Raw genomic sequence first — 19,321 nt, 5'->3', positions numbered from 1 at the left:
TTTAAAAGTCAACCAAACCGTTGGGGAAGACACGCCCCCTGAAATCAATTTTCTTAGGTTGACACTTTCATTCGACCAATCAGATGAAAGAACACGCAAACGATGTTTCCGTTTAACCAATGACAGACGGCGGGGGGTGGGGATTTATTAGCGTTGTTACCACAGAGATGATGATACGCGTTATTTGCTCCACAGTCCACGGAGGACTTTCGCAGTTTATCGGAGGATTGTTTTGGAAATAAAAGTCACGGCCGTGGGAGCTTACTGCAGATTATCAACCATGCCGCCATCCCGTCCGTGAAGTGAGTCTTTCCTCCAGAGGAGAAACTGGTTTGTGTTTGGCTTTACGGCCGTCAAAGGAACAGTTAGCTTGAAACGCTCCCACCAGACTTCATTTAAAAAACACAGTTTTTAGTACTTTTCTAATAAGACATGTTTGCGCTGGTATCTTTTTAACTGAATCTCGTGTTATGAAATCACAAATTTTACCAATGATTTAAATATTATCATAACCTTACGGCGCATGTACCCTTTTGCGATAATATCTATATTTGGGTTATGTTAACTTGCAAGTGTTGCGTGTAATTTTGTGTTTGATTCAGAGGTAGGCCAAGCCAAAAGCAAATTAGGCAGGTGCTTAGGATCTCCTAGTGACGTTGTTACAGAAGTCAGATTCACAGTTACGTGTATTTTTATTCAGTACTTCTTGTACAAAACCAGTTATTGGGTATATTTGCAGCATTTTCAGGAGTTGTCCATCTTCCACCTTAAAGCTACAGAAAGTAGTTTTCTTTTTTGTTAAGATATTACCAGGGAACATTAAAAAAATCTTTGATAAATGATCTGCTTTAGTAGGGGTTAAATAAATGTGAAGTATTTAATTTGTGATAGTCTCTTTATTCAATCTAAAAGTAATGTGTGTTACTGTAGAATATACTTAATCCAGCTGAGAAACAAAATGGCTTTCCATTATTTTTTGATGGCAGACAGTATGGTTGAAGTCTGAAACTGAAATTAGACATTGTCATATTAATGATTGGATGACATAAATTTAAAGACTTATGCTTTAGAAGTGCAGTTCTTAAAATCTGCTGGTCAAATAAAGTACTTTTTTGTTGGAGCAAAACTTTAAGGACATTTTATTTTTGTTGTTAACTTGAATGAAAATTATAGTCGAATAGTCTTAAGTTTATCTACCGACAGGAATTATTGAAACTGCATCCTGCAATGGCGGGTAAAAAGATGGTTTTGAAGTGATGTTGCTGCCAGAAACGTCACAGGTAAAGTGTTTAGAGCGAGAATACATAGCAGCAGAATAAAGGAGCATTCAGTTACATAATTTCTATCCTTACCTCAGTCAGTGTTATTATTTCACCTCTAGAAACAAGAAGGGAAATTTTCTTACAGTGTTATTGGTAGATGATGTCAAGTGGCTAACGTGATTAGTGTAAATGTTGGAATATTAAATATAAAAGAGACATTAGCTGAGCTATGGTGACTGATGGGCACCAAACTTTATTGTCATTTAAAATCTTGACGTCTTTCAAAGCATCTTAAACATGCTTTTAGTTTTAGGACCTCTTTTCACAGCAGTTTATGCTATATTATCATAGCATAAATCTGCCGCAGAGTTTGAATTAATCTGCAACACTATTAACTAAATGTTTCTTTACCAAAAACTGTTCTTGTTACTGACTGGGTCAAAGTTTGTAGTTAATAACTACCAAAAAGTAGCTTTTTAGTAAGTATTATCGACCTTCAGTGGTAGTACATAATAAATACCTTAAGTTATTTAGGTCACAAATCAGATTGTAGATTTATAGCTGACACAGTAAACTATTTGAAAAAGTAATCAAAGGATTCCGTGTTCTTGGAGTGGCTGGGAATTTAGCGAGTAGATTTGTTGTTGGGTGTTGTGGGGGGACCAGCAGGTTGCTTCAACTCACTGACTCATGAAAACATCATGTTGAACTGACTTCATCAAACAAGCTGTTAAAATTTAACTCTGAATATTATTTCAATGCTAGTCAGCATCAGAAATAGATGATTCTGGAGTTATTGGATGTTTCAGAGATGGACCAGACACTAGAGTACTTGTCTTGAATGTCAACAATATAAAAATAAGATAATACAAAAATCATAATGGACAACCTTGAGCATCCTCTTCACAATATAACTATGAAGAAACTTGGTTATAATGACCAAAAAATCTAATTACCCTTTTTGAATTTAAAAAGTATTACTCACTTGAACTAAACTGAATTGATGAAGCAGTTTGCAAACATTTTATTTTGCTAAATAAGATTATGCCAGTGTAACAACTGAAATTGTTACACTGGCAACAATTGTAACAATTGTTACAATTGTTACCAGTGTAATAAAGGCTTTATTACAAGCTTTTATTACAAAAGCTTGGAATAAATTACAAGCTTTATTTTTCCAAAGTGGCATATTAATTGTTTCCTTGACAACCCCATCTAATATGTACTGTTTATTAGCGGTGACGACGTTTGGTGTCACTAAATTTGACCTTAGAAGTCTGAACTAACGAAAAGCTGGACAGAAACTTAAATTCTTGCTCCAACACAGAAACTCAGCCAAAACTCTTGTCACTGTTCCAAAGTTTTACTTTTTGGAGATTTATGTTCAGGTAGGATTTCGTTACCAAAGCAAAGTAGTAAATATTAAAATGTCACAACTTTTGAACATTACATTTAACTACTGGCAATCTGCTTGATATATAGTGTCAATATCTCTATTGTTTATTATTTAATGCCCTCCAAAATGCCTTTCTGCAATGTTTTCCAGATTTTAGAGGCATGCATACGACACGCAGCCCCTCGTCTGTCCCGGCATGTTCTTCTGGAGATGAAGTGGACCTCAGCCTGTTGGGCTCCCGGCTCTCTGTATCCAAACGGCCCAGCAGCGCATCTCCAGGGAAGCACTTCTCTCGGTCTGTGTCCGTGTCTGTGGCTGCCGATGGCAGAGGGAAGCGCAACACGCTGGTGGGCTTCTGCTATGAACAGTTTGTTTTTGTTCTCATCGACTCCTCCTGGCCATTCCCAACAAAGCTTCTCTACCCACAGAGCGACACCAACCCCGGGAGCTGCCGTTCCATCAAGAACCTTAGGCGATCCAACAGCACCACTCAGGTCAACCAGCAGGCCAACTTTAGTTCAAGGTGAAGACACACACACACACACCCACACACACACACACACACACACACAGGCATTCTGGAGCAGGAGTGTCTATTTTCATATCCGTTTCTCTTATTTCTCTGAGTCAAACCTGTTTTTATCATTGATACAGTGAAGTGTGATCACAACAGGATGTGCTGATTCATGTCTGCAGAGCCTCAGGCAGAGCCAGCGCCAGTCTGCCTCTAAATCACTTGGGGCACATTAAGATCGTGAATGTTCTCAAGGGCCTGTTGTGCCCAAATGTATTGATAAAACATTTGAACAAACTGTCAAAATATTTATAAATAGCTGCGTCTGCATCCAATAAGTCGTTAAAATTAAATATTGAAGATCTTTTCCCATTGATTGTTCTCTCCAAGATTTTGCAATAATTTTTCTGATTTTTTTTTTATTTTCAGTCAAATCTAATATTTTATGGTGCTAACTTAGAAATATTTGCAATATTTGCACTTGTGTATGATGTTAAAGGTGACTTTTTGTTACTTGCAATGTTGGTCACTATAAGTTGAGATTGATTAAGGCCGAGGGAGCAGTGTCATACAATTAAGAAATACTGCCCCCTGCAGGTGGGAGTTGGCATCAATTAAACCCAGTTGGCTTGACCATGTTGGTGGAAAATTTGCAATGGACTCACAATTACGCATTCATGTGAAAAATTCAGGGATTTGTTGATTTTACAGGAATTTCCTCAATTGCTGAAGGAACTGATTGATGGAATTTGGCATCTGGAGTGTTACGGGCCACATAAAAAGCTTGGGCGGGCCGGATTTAGCCCCTGGACCTTGAGTTTAACACATGTGCTCTAAAGCAACAAATTGCTAAATTTGAAGCAATCGCTTTGTGTAAATGTCAGGAGAGAATTTGGACTTTTCAGGTAACACAAACGGTCTGTGAGCTGTGATTGTGTCAGACCCTCGGCTCTGTTGTGGAGCTCTTTAGGCTGAAGCCTGAGTGACAGCTGGCAGCCCTGAAACTTCATCGTTTGCGACAATAGGAGTTATGCTCCTAAGTTAAAGCGTGGGGAGAAGTCGGGCGTTTGCTGCTGGGGTCTTAGAGGGTTTCCGGACCTTCTTTGTTCCCTGGTAGAGGGGGGAGGGCCAGGACTTCTCGGGTCAGGTTACCCCCTCTGCCAGAAGCTTGTAAAAAGAGAAGAGTGTCTTCATGTTCACATTCTATTGTCCAGCAGCTGCTGTGAGCCTCCTCCTCTCTGTCTGGTTCAGCTGGAGGAGGGGGCTTTAAATGTAGAGACTCTGAAAATACCCCCCAGAGTGCATGGAGTCTCTTTAGGCTCTCGGCGGGTCACTCAACACCCCCTCCCTGCTGCATCTATCCCTTATCGTCGAGCACAAACTGGAGGAATGTGCTGCCTGAATAGTGGAGTCAGACAGCTTTTCACTGAGCCAGCTGGCTGCGCCCCCGCCTCCTCCCAAAGACCCATGAATTCAGTTAAGACAGATTCAGCCTGACTAGGGGGTCACCCTGCATCTGTTCATCGTGGCCCGAGAGGCTCCAGGTCCTCAGGATCAACATATGGACACATTTACTTGGAATCCATCACAGAGTTTGTCCCGAACAGACAGTCAGCTGCAGCACACTAAATTCCAGAAGAACAGAACGGGAGGGGTCCCTTTTATCCAGCTGCCATGACGACGGTTAATCACCGAAAGCTGCTGTGATCCAAGCTGTCAGAAAGTCTACCAGACCAGCTGCAGCGGCTCACAATCTACAGACAAAACCGAAACCCGCGTTGGCCTAAAGCTGCCCTGTCATCCTCTTTAAGGAGTTGCTGAGATTAAATTACATTTGTTCAGTTTCTGGAATAAACGTGTCTGGTTTGTGTGTGTGTGTGTGTGTGTGTGTGTTTGTTTTTCTTTTTTTTTTTTTTCAGTCAGGAGCAGAGTGGGGACTACCTGACTCTGTTCGACAGCAGCTCCGATGGGCGAAAGAAACTGGCGAGCCTCAGTAAAAGCTCCCCAGAGAGAACCACATGGAACATCCTGGTATTTACAATCAAACACACGCTGACAGTTCTTACGTTGCCCCGTCAGTTCCACCTCCGTGAACAAAAGCAGTTCATGGTGTCAAAATAAAAGATGTTGCCAGCTGTTTTCCAGCTATGCAACGCAAACAAAATGTTCTTCCATTTAAAGGACGATCAGCCCAGAATCTTCCCGCCGCATGCGAGCTCCCGCAGCACCGGCAGCATGGACTCTCCAACCAGCCTGAAGAAAAAAGAGCCTGGCATCCCTCTGGCTGCCACCTTCACCGCCAACAACAGGTGGGCAACAGAAACACACACACACACACACACACACACAGCTTGGGTATCTGACTTGCAGTGCTTGGCTGTGGATCTGGGGCTGCTTCTCATGTTTCATAACTGCTGATCACGGCACCCGATAGCGCTGCCCTCAGGAGCGTTCTCCCACACAATCACACAGTTTTACTTTTTAAAACAAAAAAACTTGCAAGTAACATCTTTCACAGTCAAAACAACCAAGCAACTTTATTTATCCCAACTCAAGAGTTGACGGAAGAAGAGAAGAAAAGAAAAGAAAAAGCAAACGATCTCATGCAGCCGTTTCAGCATCACAATAAACACTTTCAGTTCAACAAAAATTAAAGAACACTTGTGACATTCATTAAAAAAATAAAAAACAAAAAACTTGGACATTCGCTGGAGCTTTTTTTCTTGGAATGTGTATCAAAGTTATTTGTTGTGAATTGATGCCTTTATAAATGAACCCAGCTGTATTAAAATAAATTTAAAAGAAAAAATAAAAAGTATTTTTTTTATCCAGCCAACAGTTCAGGGTAAACTTCCAACAGGGTTTTCCCTCTGTTGGAGGTTTTCCCTCCAACAGAGGGAAAACCTCTCAAACAACCAGTTTGCATCTTTGCACTTGTTAATGGTTGTTATGGAGACTTGGTGAGTTTACTGTCCTGAGCTCTGCTTGTCAAGGCAAAATCTTTGTCCTTGTCCACCCTTGTAGTTGATGGCTAACATAAATGAATCGTGTTTATGCTGCGGTGAAACAAAGTCCTGAATTACAGTTTACCAACGGATGAAGTGGAAGTATTTTAAATCAATATTCCTTGAATTATAGCTAAATTTAGCTGTTTCTCTTTTTTTTTCAGGAGCAACAAAGGAGCTGTGGGCAACTCGGTCACCACCATTTTACACAACAACTACTCTGAGAAGCCTCTCACACCGAAGAGCTCAAACCAGAAGCCCTCCTTCAAGTACGTCTCAGTTCTGCTTTCGTGGAAACAACAGATTTAAGCATGTGGCTTCCAGATTTCTCTTGACTGACAGATGCTTTTTTTTTTTCTCTTTCTTTATTTCTTCCTTTCAGCAACATCCTAAAGGCCACGGCGAACGACGAGGTGCAGCTAGAGAACGGTTCTGTCACAAAGTCTCAGAAGAATTTCTCTTCCTCGTCCTCCACCTCCAACAACAGATCTCCGGTGTCTGCTCAGCGCTGCAGCCCGGTCCCGCCGCGGAGGAGGGAAGTCACAGAGCAGGAGGCGGAAAGGTCGGCCCCCTCTGTGGGAACGTTTTCCTGCCGGCGCTCTGACGTGTGGCTCACAGCTTTCTTTTTGTGTTGTCTACGCAAAGGTTTATCCAGCAGGTGAACCGAGCCGCGGTCGCCATCCAACGCTGGTACAGACGCCTGAGCAGGAGGAAGCAGAGCCACCAGGCGGCCCTTGAGCAAATCCTCGCCAATAAAAGAAAGGTCTTTATTAGTCCTTCTGTGGTCTGAGCGGCGTTTCTCTTCTCGTTGCGTTAAAACACATTTTGTATTTGCAGGAGTGGGAGGAGAAGAAAGAGGAAGGCGATCATCTGCAGCAGCACAGGAGAGGTGAAGAAAGGAAGCGGATTCGTGAGGAGAAAGCTCGACTTGCCCGTCTCGCTGCCATTCAGGTGCAAACCTTTACTGCGCCGATTCACTGCGGCTGATTTCAAAGTGGTAAAACTTCAGTTAAGGGGGAGGTTTTCAGCCTTAAGCATTTTATGAGACAGACGAACAAAAAGTAGCACATAATGTGAGGTGGAAGAGGAAATAATTATTATTCCATTATATAAAAGTGCATTGGAGTTCATGGTTGTTGCATGAGAGAATGTGAAAAAGGGCTATACATTTTTCTCAATCTCACAGTTTGGTAGCTGTACACAATCATCACTAATATGACAAATGTGAAGAACTTTCTTGTTTTTAAATGATTGCAAATACACTGCCAAAATGCAAAACGCCACCAAGTATTTTTGGTCTAGTTTCTAGTGAAAATATCTTAGTAAACTTGGAATAAGTTACAAGTAACTTCAGCAAAATATAGGAACGTTTTTTTAAGTCAATAAATCCGCAATATTGATGAATAAGTATTAGATACAAGTCAGTGGGACATTTTAACTTAAAATATGGGGAAAATATCTTGTTCTATCAGCAGATTATTTTACCTACATTTTCATCAATAATCAGGAATTATTTTCTTAAAACAAGCTCACATTTCTTGGTGAAAACCCATTTTGGAGGTCAGCTTTATCTTATTTCAAGTGTACTAATATATTTGCACCAGAAACCGGACCAAAAATACTTTGCAAGTAATATTTTGCGTCTTTGCAGTGTGTTTGTGTAGAACACTGACGTTTTAATATAAAGCAGATTTTATCATGATGCCTCGATGACGCGTGCTTAATTACAAGCATTTCTTAATTATTGAATTTGCTCAAGGAATTACGTTTACAACCCGGTCTTTTGTCTCCCTCTGGTGGTGCGCTGCAGGAGCTGCAGCAGAAAAGAGCACAGCGAACTACAGAGGTGCAGGAAGCAGCAGAGTCAGAGCTGGAAACCCTGTGGCAAACGGGGCGAAAGAAGCAGCCCAAGATCGCCAGCGCCAACAAAAGCCCAACCTCACCGAACAACAACAGTTCCCCGATGTCGCCCACCGACACCAAGACTAAGAACACAGGTCTGTAGGTCCCGGCTGTCATTTCTTGTGTGTTCAGATAATTTAGCCTTATTTAGGCATAGATATTTGGGTAAATTGTTCCCCAAATATCTTCATATTTTATCGTTGTATTAAAATGCTTGATTGGTTACGTGTTTCAACAGACTCCAATTTAAACATCGCAGCTGATTTTGGAGAGCTGAGTTTCAGAGCCATTTCTCCAGCTTTATCCAGCAACAAAGGGTCACAGTGCTCTCAGGTGAGTTTTTTTTTTTCTTCTTCTTCTTTTCTCATAAACCATCTGGACCTCCAGGTCTTTCATTGTTCCAGCCTGAGTGGGAAAACTCAGCACAGATAATAAGGATCATTCATCTCTCTCTGCCTCAACTGAAAACATCGGATGTTGTTCATTTAAGAATAACTTTAGCCCAGGGGTGTCACACTCCAGCCCTCAACTTTTAGATGTGCCTTTGCTGCACCACACCTGAGTAGAATAATCAGGTCATTAGCAAGACTCTGGAGAACTGATCTGCACAAAGAGGAGGTAATTAAGCCGTTTCATTCCAGTGTTTTGTACCTGTGGCACATCTAAAAACTGCAGGACAGCGGCGCTTGAGGACTGGAGTTTGACACCCGTGCTTTAGCCCTTGGTTTGAGTAATGTTTTTGTCTCCCTCTGGTGGTGTCTTCCAGGAGCTGCAGCAGAAACCAGCACGCCGGGCAGCAGAGGAACAGACATCCGAAGTGGAGCTTGAATACCAGAGCAAAGCTGGAGCAGGAGGACGGAAGAGACTTCTCAGGGTCCCACCGACCAACAACAGTCTAGCCCCACTGAGCAGCAACAACAGCCCAAAGTCTCCCACAGACAACAAATCTAAGAACACAGGTGTGACCTGTCGGTTAGCGTCAGTGTCTCCGTCAAAGCACGTTTGGTTTCAGAGGATTGAAACTGGCTTTGTTTGTTTCTCCAGACTTTAATCTAAATGTTGTAAATGACGGAGCGGATCTTGGGTTCAGAGCAGTTTCCCCCGTTTTCTCACATCACAGAAGTTCCCAGGTGAGGAACGGGATGTTTCCTGTTTCGTATTTTCTCGTAGTTTTTCTATTTGGTGACATTTCCGAGCTTGTCCGGTATGTGTGTGCTGCAGGACCTCCTGCAGAGGTCAGTGAGTGTGGAGGACCAGCGTCAGGGAGCTCCGTCCAGCCGACCTCAGTCCAAAACCACCCTGAATGAGCTGCTGGACACCCTGAAGCTGCTGGAGGAGGAGCCGGAGAAACTGTCAGAGCCGAGGTGTTATCAGAAGGAGAAGTACGCCTGGATAGATGAGGTCAGTGTTGCTTTTTTTATCCACCTTTTTTTTTTTCTTTTTTCTTTTGCTGAAACTGTATCCGGCTCACCCCTGAACCTCATCAAAGGATGGGGACTCTCTGACCACGGATAACCTGGAGCGCCACGGCCAGCTGAATCAGCATGGCGTGCTGCCAGACGGGGGCGCTCTGCTCTCTGAGGCCAAGCTGCAGAGCATTATGAGCTTCCTGGATGAGATGGAGAAGTCGGAGCAGGAGCGGCCACGGTCGGTCACCTCTGGGTCACATAGAGAGGTGCTCAATTATTTGTTTTCATATTTTTTTCATTTCTGCGGGTCATTTAACTTGTAGAGATGATCATAAATTTGTGGCGGCTTTCCGGTATCTTACTCAGGCAAAGCTTTAACCTGCCGATATTTCCTTTGGACAATTCCAGTTTCTCATAATGAGAACAGCAGTACTGTTTCTATGTGTAAAACAGGATTACACCATTTTAAAAGCAGGACTTTATGGTTCGGTATTTTTAAAGTGTGTTTAGTGTTTTATTCTAGTGATTGGCGTGATTAAACGGGACCATTGTGTATTCTAAGATTTATATCTTTACCTTTACTCTTCGATTTCATGAAGGCTTCGTGTTCCAGGCTCCAGGAAGAACGCAGTTTGAAATCTCAAAAGCATAAAACAAGAGAAACTTTGATTCAATTCAAGTTTATTTCACCAAGGAGAGCACGGTGAACAATGCTACACGATAAAAACAAAGCATCTGTCATTTACAAACATAGTCCTTTCTAATATTTTGAGCCTTCCTGTTATCTGCTGAAAGGATTTTGCTCCCTCTCTCATCTTGAATAAACTCTAGACATGTTTCGCCATAAATAATTTCCTATTAAGTAGCTTCCTACTTTAGTGAGCTTCTTGATTTCAAAACCTGGTTAAGACTGAAAATAACTAACTTTTGTCTTATTCCATCAGTAACTATTAGTTAATCTGGTGGCTCTAAGGTGTGGCGTGTTCACTGACTTTAAAAAAAAGAAGACCCGATCTTCTGATTTCTGCTGTTCATTTGTAGTTTAAACGAGAGCTGTAGATCATCGCCTGTTGATCTCATTGTTGATGTTTGTGCTTCAAAGCACGAAGCTGACGGGTTGTTGGTCTTGTTCTTGTCGCTCCCAGGCCGTCTTGTCTGAGGAGGAGCTGGTTGGCATCGATCACGTGTCGGCCACCGCAGCTGAAGTCAGCAGCTCCATGATGAGGATCAAACTGGAGCTGGAGGAGAAGAAACGCACCGTCAACATGCTGCAGGCTGCATTGGTGTGGAAGCCGACAATGCACGACATGTTTTCCCCTCCTGCTAGTTTACACACTTACATCTTCGGGTATTTCTTTTTTTCGGGGGGGTTTTTTGTGTTGTTTTCTTTTTTTTTTTTTACCACTGCAGGCTCAACAGAGGGAGCTGACAGCAAGACACGTGAAGGAGACGGAGAAAGAGCTGAGCAGAAACTTCCAGCTGCAGAAGGAACAATACGAAGCCACCATCCAGAGACACCTGACCTTCATAGACCAGGTGAGCGCCAAACTTTAACAAAAAAAAAAAGCAAAAAGCACCTGACTTCTGCTGTTTTACTGTTTGATCTGAGGTTTTCTGTCTGTCCTTAGCTGATCAATGATAAAAAAGCTCTTAGTGAGCGCTGTGAAGGCGTGGTGGCCGAGCTGAAGCAGGTGGACCAGAAGTACACTAAGAAGATTGCACATATGCAGCAGCAGCATGAAATGGTGAGTGAGACTGGTGTTTCCACTGCAAGCCGTTCTGTCTGTGCTCTGCCTCTTCCGCTGACTGTAACCTGCTTTCTTGTGGTTCTGCTTCTGTTTAAGACTCTCCTCTCATCCCTTGTGCCTTTCGTCCCGTCCCCTCTCTTCTTTCTTGTGGGTTTATCTTTTCTTTTTCACCTTGTAGGTGTGGCAAATACTTGGCCCCTTGTGTGAGGTAACAGGAATTTCTTCTCTGAATCTGTGGCTCTTTTGGCTCATGCCTATTTTTTATTTTTTATTATTTTATTTTTTTTCCATTTTTTTTCATTCATTTCTCATGTCATCAATATGTCTGACATCACTTCTCATGGACAGTCCGCCTGCATGTGAGTCCTCTGAGTGACTTCTTAAAATTAATCACATTCATGCTTCGCAGTTCATTTTCTTTTTGCCATCGTTTCCTCTCGGATACCTCACTTCCTGTCTTACTAACATCATTCCTGCCTTGGTGTCTTCGTTAGACTCAGATTTTAGTTCTCTGCGTAGTTACTCTGACGCCTCGTTTCTGCAGGAGATCAAAAAGTTAAAGGACCTGATGAGCGCCACGGAAAAGATCCGCAGAGAGAAATGGATCGATGAGAAAACCAAAAAGATCAAAGAGATCACAATCAAAGGTAGAGTCGATTAAAAAGAAAACCTGAGATTAAATGTTTCACGTCAAAAGTTCTTTAAAACAAATAGCCGTTTTGCCTAAAGTCGACATTGTTTACATTAGTTTAGCCAGTGGTTATGAAACAGAAGTAAGAGAATGAAACTGTCTTGATTTTTGTCTTTCTTCTTGGTCATTTGTTGTTTCTTGCTGCCAATAATAATAATAATAATAAAAAAAACTTACTACAGTTCCTCTTAAAAGCATGTTTTTCCCGTGGAGTCTCATCAAGTGTGGAGAAAATATCAGGAATGTCTACTGACCATAAACCTCTCTCTTCTTCTTCTTCTTCTGCTGCTTCGTCCCCTGTCAGGGCTGGAGCCGGAGGTCCAGAAGCTCATCTCGAAGCACAAACAGGAGCTGAAGAAGCTGCGGACGTTGCACGAAGCGGAGCTGCTGCAGGCCGACGAGCGAGCGGCTCAGAGATACGTGCGGCAGAGTGAGGAGCTGCGGCAGCAGCTGGAGACGGAGAAGGAGGAGCGGTGTCAGAGGGAGAGGGAGCTGGCCAAGCAGAGGTGAGTGACGTCATGACATCACAAGCCCCTTTTGGTAAACTGCTCAGCAAAACATCTCACTGAGAAATGGGCATGGCTGTCGCTGGTCCTCGACGCACCACATAGCTTTCCTTTCTCTCATTCACGAATGACGGTTTGTTCTTGAAATGAAAGTTTGGCAGCTTGTTTCACGCCGGACTCGCTTTGTGTTGGATTCTGATGTCAGGTATGAGAAGCAGCTGCAGGAGGAGGAGCTGTCCCTGCAGCAGCAGAGGAGGCGGCTCTACAAGGAAGTAGCCGATGAGAAGGAAAGGCTGGCCGACCTGGCCGCCAGGTGAGGCCGCAGGTCGTCCACAGCAGCATTGCAGGCTGAAGGGGTGTAGACTTAAAGCCTACATTGTCAAAACACTAAACCCAGTAGTTTTGATCCAGTTTCCAGTGCAAATACCTTAAGACGTTTGAAGTAAGACAAAGTCAACTTACAATTAACTTTTCAGCAAGACATAGGAGCTTGTTTTGAGTCAATTATTCCTTAATATTTATTTTAGAAAGTACTAGTTAGTTGCAGCCCCTCACTTTTATATCAAATTAAAGTCTTAAAGATATTTAAAATCACAGTAACAACATAGGATATGTGACACATTTAGGGTTAGTTCTTGCCAGCACTCTGTTCCTGAAGAGACGCTCCTCGTCTGAGCTGCGTGTGTTTGGCTGCAGGCAGCGAGGCGAGCTGGAGGAGCTGCGGCGGCAGCTGGAGGAGAACAGCTCGCTGGCTGGTCGAGCCCTCAGAGAGGAGATGGAGAAGAGCCGGGAGGAGCAGGAGAGGAGGCACCAGGTGAGGACGGAGGGAGCCTGATTCTCATCCGAGGAGAGGAGCGTCGTCTGAGGAGCGCAGACGCTCACGTTGGGTTGTTTGTGTTTCAGGTGGAGATGAAGATACTGCAGGAACGTTTGGATGTTGAGAAGCAGACGTGGGAGGAAAACTACAAGAAGAAAGAGGTGAATGTCTGCAAATCTTTAATCTCCGCCCGTTTTCTGAAAAGAAGAGTTCTTCATCTGTAGATGTTCTCCTAGCAATATATATAAAAAAAAAAAGGCGACTAAAATACAAGATTTCTGAACAGCTTCCTTTCTGCAGCTATTGTTTTGTCCTGTCTGAGTTTGAGTCTGTGCTTCTCCTCTCCAGGAAGCCTGGATGCTGAGCCGTGAGCGCGAGCTGAAGGAAGAGCTGCGGCGAGAACGAGACAAAGAGATCGAGATCGCCATCTGGACTCTGGAGGAGGAGACCAGCAAGGACAAGGAGGAGTGTGAGCGGGCTGCAGACAACAAGTGTGTGACGAAGATCTGTTACAAAAACCTTTCATGTTTGCATTTTATAAGCGATACTTTGCTTTTCTTACAGTTAGACTTGAAGCACTCAGATATTTTAGCATGTGCGACATATTTGTAACAAAAGACGCACTGCAAAAACACAAGGTCTCACCAAGTATTTTTTATGTCTAGTTTAGAGTACAAATATCTTAGCAAACTTGAAATAAGAAAAAAATAAGTTACAAGTGACTTTCAGCAAGATCTAGAGGCTTGTTGTAAGTAAATCATTCCTTAATGTTAATGAAAAAGCACCAGTTCCATTGGCAGATTATTTAACTGATTACAAGACCGTTTTCTCATGTTGTAAGTTAATTTATCTGCCAATTTTAACTGGTACTTTTTTCCATCAATATTAAGGAATTATTTACTTAAAACAAGCCTCTAGATCTTCCTGAAAAGTTTATCTTAAGTTAGTTTGTCTTATTTCAAGTGTAGTTAGAAATCAGACCAGAATTACTTGGTAAGGTTTTGTAGTGCACAATCTTACTGGGGTTTTGTTTGTCTCTGTGCTAGTAAGGAGCCAAATCAATTCAGTTAAAGCTTCTAATATTGAAGTTCTAGCATGGCAGGACACAGAGACGTCATGTAAAAACAAGTCAAATGATGCTTTTCCATCCTATAATTGCGTTTTGCAAAATGACTGTACAACCTGAAAGACAAAATCATTTTTTCAAACTTTTTATTTATTTTCCTACAATTGTCTTACACAAACAAATACAAAGGTTCAACCTGGCATTTTGCCTCTTGTTTTTTTTCCCACATTTATACAACCCTGCCTTTTAAACATTAGACATAGTTCTGTTTAGTTCTGAATCCGGCCCAAGTGTTCTTGTAAGAAAATGTAGGAAATAAAAATGTAAGAAATAAAAAAAACAAAGGCAAACAGTAGAAATATGTTTCCCACCAATAAACTGCAACTCCATGAAGAAAAGCTAAAATGCTTACAACAAAACTAACAAGAATAAACACAGAAAACAACAACAAAGAAATAAACTGAGAAGATAGTCGCCTGAATCTTCATCCTTTTAACGCTGTCTTCTTTCAGGATAAGGCGCCTGAAGGAGAAGTACGATGCCGAGCTGAGGGAGCTGGAGCGCTCGGAGAGGGCCGCCGTGGAGAAACAGCAGGAGGCGAGGAAGCAGCAGGTGGAGGCGCAGGGAGAGCTGATCCGACTGCAGGCCGCGCTCAGACAGAAAGAACAGGAGGTCCAAGACGTCACGCGGACCAGAGACAAGCTGGCCGAGGAGCGCCGCAGCCTGGCCGAAGTGATACGGCAGGAGTTCGCAGACCGCCTGGTGATGACGGAGGAAGAGAACCGCAGGCTGAAAGTGGAGGTGTCAGAGGTCAGAGCGAGGCTGCGGTTGGAGCTGGAGAGGATCACCCGCGAGAAGGAGGAGGAGCTGGCCGAAGTCCACCAACGGTGAGAGCATGATACCATTATTATTATTATTATTATTAACAGTGATATTTAATTTAGTCGCAGCAGTGCATCATGGTTAAAAGTTTACCAAAGGGCTGTTTTTAACTTTGTGTCCCTAGAGAGACGTTAGAGTTGTCCTAAAAACTGAACACGAAGATCAAAACACTGCAACAAGTAAAAAAAAAAAAAAAAAACACCTCTAAAAGTATAGACGGCTCTGAAAATAATAAAAAAAACTCTTGTGAGTTTTTTGTTAAAGATGTGACGTATGTTTTTCAGGAGGTTCAGTTCAATTTGGCTGTTACAGAGAACACAGACTGATCCAAAGAACATTTAGAGAGAAGAACAGCACGGTGTCCTTTCAGTCAACTTTCTGCTTGATAAGAAGTGGCTCTTATCCTAACAGTCTGACGGCATGGAGATCATTAAGAGCCTTACAAATAAGATTTAAAATATCACATATTTAATTATTATTTTTTTTAAATTCTAAAATGAAGTTATGTTTTCTTCAATTTGAACAACGGCCGAAATTTATGACTTTCTTATCGCCGTGTTTGTGATTGCGATGGTTTCAGAAATGTAAAATTATCTAGTGACCGGGTAGTTTAGCCAGCGCAGGTTCATATTAGCTCCTGTTTTTAAGAAGTTAAATCGGACCCCTAGTTCAAAGGTTTTGTACTCCAAAGACAGACCTTTGTGGAACACCTGCAGTTACTTTCTCTGTCCGTCCACACAGCGACACACCAGCTGTAAACATAGATAACTTCCCTGGCGAAGTAGAGTCACTACATGTTGCACTGCAATGATCCGAGTTTTACGTCATACGGAAAGTTTCCACGACTGCCCTGCAGAATCCATCTGCAGGGTCAGGCATGTTGGACTGACGCCCAATGAGTCACTGTGTTTTTATGACAATAAAGACCAGGGGGTCTCTGCTTTCAATGTGTTTTCAGTCCAACAAACAAAATCTGTCCATAAACTTTCCTATTTTGAGCAGATAAACTGGACTGCATGCAGTTACCAGCAGAGGGCAGTATACTCTGCTCTATAAAGAAACACACTGTATATAAAGTGGAGAGTAGTTTTGGGAAATAACTTTTAAAAATGTTGTTAGACGATTAAAAAAAAAGATAAGAATCGGTTCATGCTGTGTTTATAACAAAAATTAAATATCTGCTTCAGATTCTGACGTCTCAGCAGCGACGTGCAGATTCTCTGGTTCATTCGGTTTGAAAGTTAAGCAGCTCAGTTTTTGATGCCAGATCCTGACTAGATGAACTAAATGTCTGTTTTAGAGGAAACTCAAACCAGCCACAATGCGTCTTATAAGTTGATTTCAATCAAGATTTGAACCTCTTGGATGTGAAAAGAAGAAAAATGTGTGGCTCTTGTGGGTTTTTCTCTTTTTTTTTTTTTTTTTTGTATATTTTCAGAGAAATTTAGCTTATTTTTAACCTTCCTCTGTCTTGGTTTGCCAGGGTAAAGTCGGCCATCTTGAAGAAGGAAGAAACTGTGAATAATCTCCGTAAGCAGTATGAGGTGAGGTCCAGTGTTGTGTTCTCTCTGAACCCTGGCTGGTCTTTAAACGCATCCTGAGTGGCTTCCTGTCACGAGTTTCCAGTTTCCTGCTCTGCATCCGTGATACCACGCGGCTCGCTCGCACAAAGGTCCCAGGTCCCTCTTGAAAATGAGATCTAGATCTCAACGGGGTTTACCTGGTTAAATAAAGGAAACAAACCAAACAGCTCCCCACATCACGTTTGCTATGGAAACACACTTTCAGTCTGTTTGACAGGCAATAAAAAAACCTAAAGTTGTAAAAAACAAATATTGATTGTTTAAAGTTGCGGCGCTTATCATTTGTGCTGGTCTGTTGATGCATAAAAAAAAATGCTGTAATTTGTGCTTTTTTTTTCTTTTTTGTTTTAAGCTTAAAATAAAAAAAATAATGAAACAATCTGATTCATTTTTCAGGAAGCGTGACTCTTTGTCACAACCTTTGGTGACTGTTATGTTTGACTCTTATGAGGCCTGTCAGAACAGGTTTGCAGCTGCAACTTCCTCTGCTGCTGCAGAAATGAACAGAGCTGCAGGCTTTATCAGAAACTGGATTAGCAGGATAACGCATGTCGAGAAATAGCATGCCTCAGACATGCCATTTCTCGACTCGGCTCTTCTTGACTCGGCCTCTGCTCTGCTCTGCTCCGATAGGCTGCTGTGAAGAGGGCGGACCACCTGGAGGCTCTGTGGGAGCAGCAGAGGAAGCATCTGTTGGAGAAGTGACTGACAGGAGCGTCTGGTCCATCCCCACCCCCTTTCAGCTGGTGGAGGTATTTTCTACCTGCAAGACTGAACCTGTGGAAGGCTTAAAATGTGACCTACCTCATTGTAAAAACTAAAAAGAAGGCAAAATATCCTGGATTTCACTGTAAGCGCCCCCTTTACCCCTGGCCCCCCAGGAATAAAAGGAGTGTGTTGTTTTGCCTTCATTTGTCTGCCACTGACCAGGTGGCTGTAGATCAAAGCGTCGCACACGGACTTTCCTCACAGACTCTTTTCAGCCGTTGCGGCGTTCCTGAGCTGGAATGTTCACGTTCCCTACGGGGGGACGGACCAGAGCAGACGACCAGATGGTTCCCCGGAGCCTGCTGGTGTGCAGCCGGACCCAGCAGGGGCCCTTTCCCATCAGCGTCACGTCAAGCGTGAGCTCTATGCCTGAAACGAGTCGAGTAATCACTGACTCGTGTTTTTAATCATCACTTCACCACCCCCTCCCCCGAAGGCGAGCGCTAATTACAGAGCTTTAACCAAGCGGGCCTGGGTGCAGCTCTGTTTTGGGTTTAATGAAACCCAAAACAGTTTAACTGTTTGCAGACGGAAACTGGAAGGATGCAGGACGTCGTTGGTAAAGAGAGCAATGAGATGCTTGGGCAAATGCAAGTGGGGAGGAATGTCTGAGGTTGGAGGATTGCAGCGCGGTTCTGGGGGTTTCTGAATGTGGGGAAGTAGGAATGCCAGAGAGAATGCGTAGAGGATTAGGGAAGCAGAGCTGCGACAGAGCAGGGTGGGTTGGTTGGATCTGAGAGGGAGCAGCACATGTTGATCCTGAAGCTCCACGGAGGAACAGAACCGGCTCCACGCCTTACTGGGTCTGGGGAATCGGTTTGAATTATTCCCCATTTCTTTCTCGCAGGAAATGTGCGTCGATTCGATTTCAGTAAGGGAATCCTATTGGTTAGGTCCAGCAGTATGAGCGAGAGAGAAAACGACCCGATGGAAAAAGTCCAAAAATCTCCAAATCACAATATTTATTCATTATTTTACCGTTATTTATTGCTGCACTCGTACCGCGGTGTTGCTGCTCCACAGAACCATCTTGTTAAACACGTCAAATTATCCTGTCTTTTTTTTGTTGTTGTTGTTTTGTTTTTTTTTTCTTACTTTCTTCTGAAAATGTATTACTGCGAACTATTTCAAATTGTTCCATTTTGTAAAAGTTTATTCGGATGTTAATTTTAGGGAACTTGATGGAACAACATTATGTGAAATATTTTGCTGTTGTAGAACGGAGTCTGGGTCTGTCGGTGGATCGGAGGGCTCACCGCTTCACCTGGTTCAGGAAGTTGGTTTGAAGCGGCTCTGCTCCAGTAGGGAAGCAGAAGTTTCTCACACTTTCCCAGCCCTCGGCGTGTGACGAGTTCACCACTGCGCCTCCCGTCGTTCCAGCCAAGTCGACCCAATTTAGTCGATTTGTTTTCCTTTTGTCTGATGTCTTCCACATCTGTAAACGTTTCTGGCCGAACGTAGATCTCCTGAATGTTTTAGTTCATTTCCAATTCTTGTTTTGGTGTTTTTCCACAGCGGTTGATTTAAAGAAAACAAAACTGTGACCTGAACGATGACTGATGTGTCTGCAGACAAGAGAATAAAAAGCAAACCGTTTTCGAATCACAGTTTGTTCCTCGTCTCTGTTCGGTTTGGAAAACAACTCTCTGCTTGTCTCATTTCTGTCCCCCGTTCCCCCGAGCATCTCTCCCAGTCCATAAATCACGCGGAGACGCCGGCGCCTCATCTGTTCCCACTGGAATCCAAATTATGCTTGCTGCCCTTTAAATCTG

General features: G+C 42.9%; 1 protein-coding gene across 3 annotated transcripts; it reads left to right on the top strand.

The window, feature by feature from the left end:
* Nucleotides 1–134: 134 nt before the first annotated feature.
* On the top strand, nt 135–19,152 carry cep131 (centrosomal protein 131). 3 transcript variants are annotated; one of them, XM_044102839.1, is made up of 29 exons: nt 156–302; nt 2,809–3,005; nt 3,087–3,181; nt 5,092–5,203; nt 5,354–5,481; nt 6,342–6,446; nt 6,560–6,739; nt 6,823–6,940; nt 7,015–7,128; nt 7,988–8,174; nt 8,318–8,412; nt 8,846–9,038; nt 9,124–9,209; nt 9,301–9,480; nt 9,569–9,754; nt 10,634–10,771; nt 10,899–11,024; nt 11,117–11,233; nt 11,415–11,444; nt 11,781–11,883; nt 12,232–12,433; nt 12,639–12,746; nt 13,130–13,247; nt 13,337–13,411; nt 13,599–13,741; nt 14,829–15,203; nt 16,682–16,742; nt 17,415–17,533; nt 18,768–19,152. In XM_044102839.1, the coding sequence occupies exons 2-28, from the start codon at nt 2,820–2,822 to the stop codon at nt 17,484–17,486; spliced, it is 3,633 nt and encodes a 1,210-aa protein (XP_043958774.1). In that variant the 5' UTR covers nt 156–302; nt 2,809–2,819; the 3' UTR covers nt 17,487–17,533; nt 18,768–19,152. The 3 variants fall into 3 exon arrangements, with proteins under 3 accessions (XP_043958775.1, XP_043958774.1, XP_043958773.1); XM_044102838.1 differs by having other exon boundaries at nt 17,415–19,152; XM_044102840.1 differs by lacking the exon at nt 11,415–11,444 and having other exon boundaries at nt 135–302; nt 17,415–19,152.
* Nucleotides 19,153–19,321: the final 169 nt, after the last annotated feature.

The sequence above is a fragment of the Gambusia affinis genome, linkage group LG20 (genome assembly GCF_019740435.1).
Source record: "Gambusia affinis linkage group LG20, SWU_Gaff_1.0, whole genome shotgun sequence".
In the NCBI taxonomy this organism is placed as follows: Eukaryota; Metazoa; Chordata; class Actinopteri; order Cyprinodontiformes; family Poeciliidae; genus Gambusia; species Gambusia affinis.
Note: the sequence above shows the minus strand (reverse complement) of the source record. Positions and strands in the feature narration are given on the sequence as shown.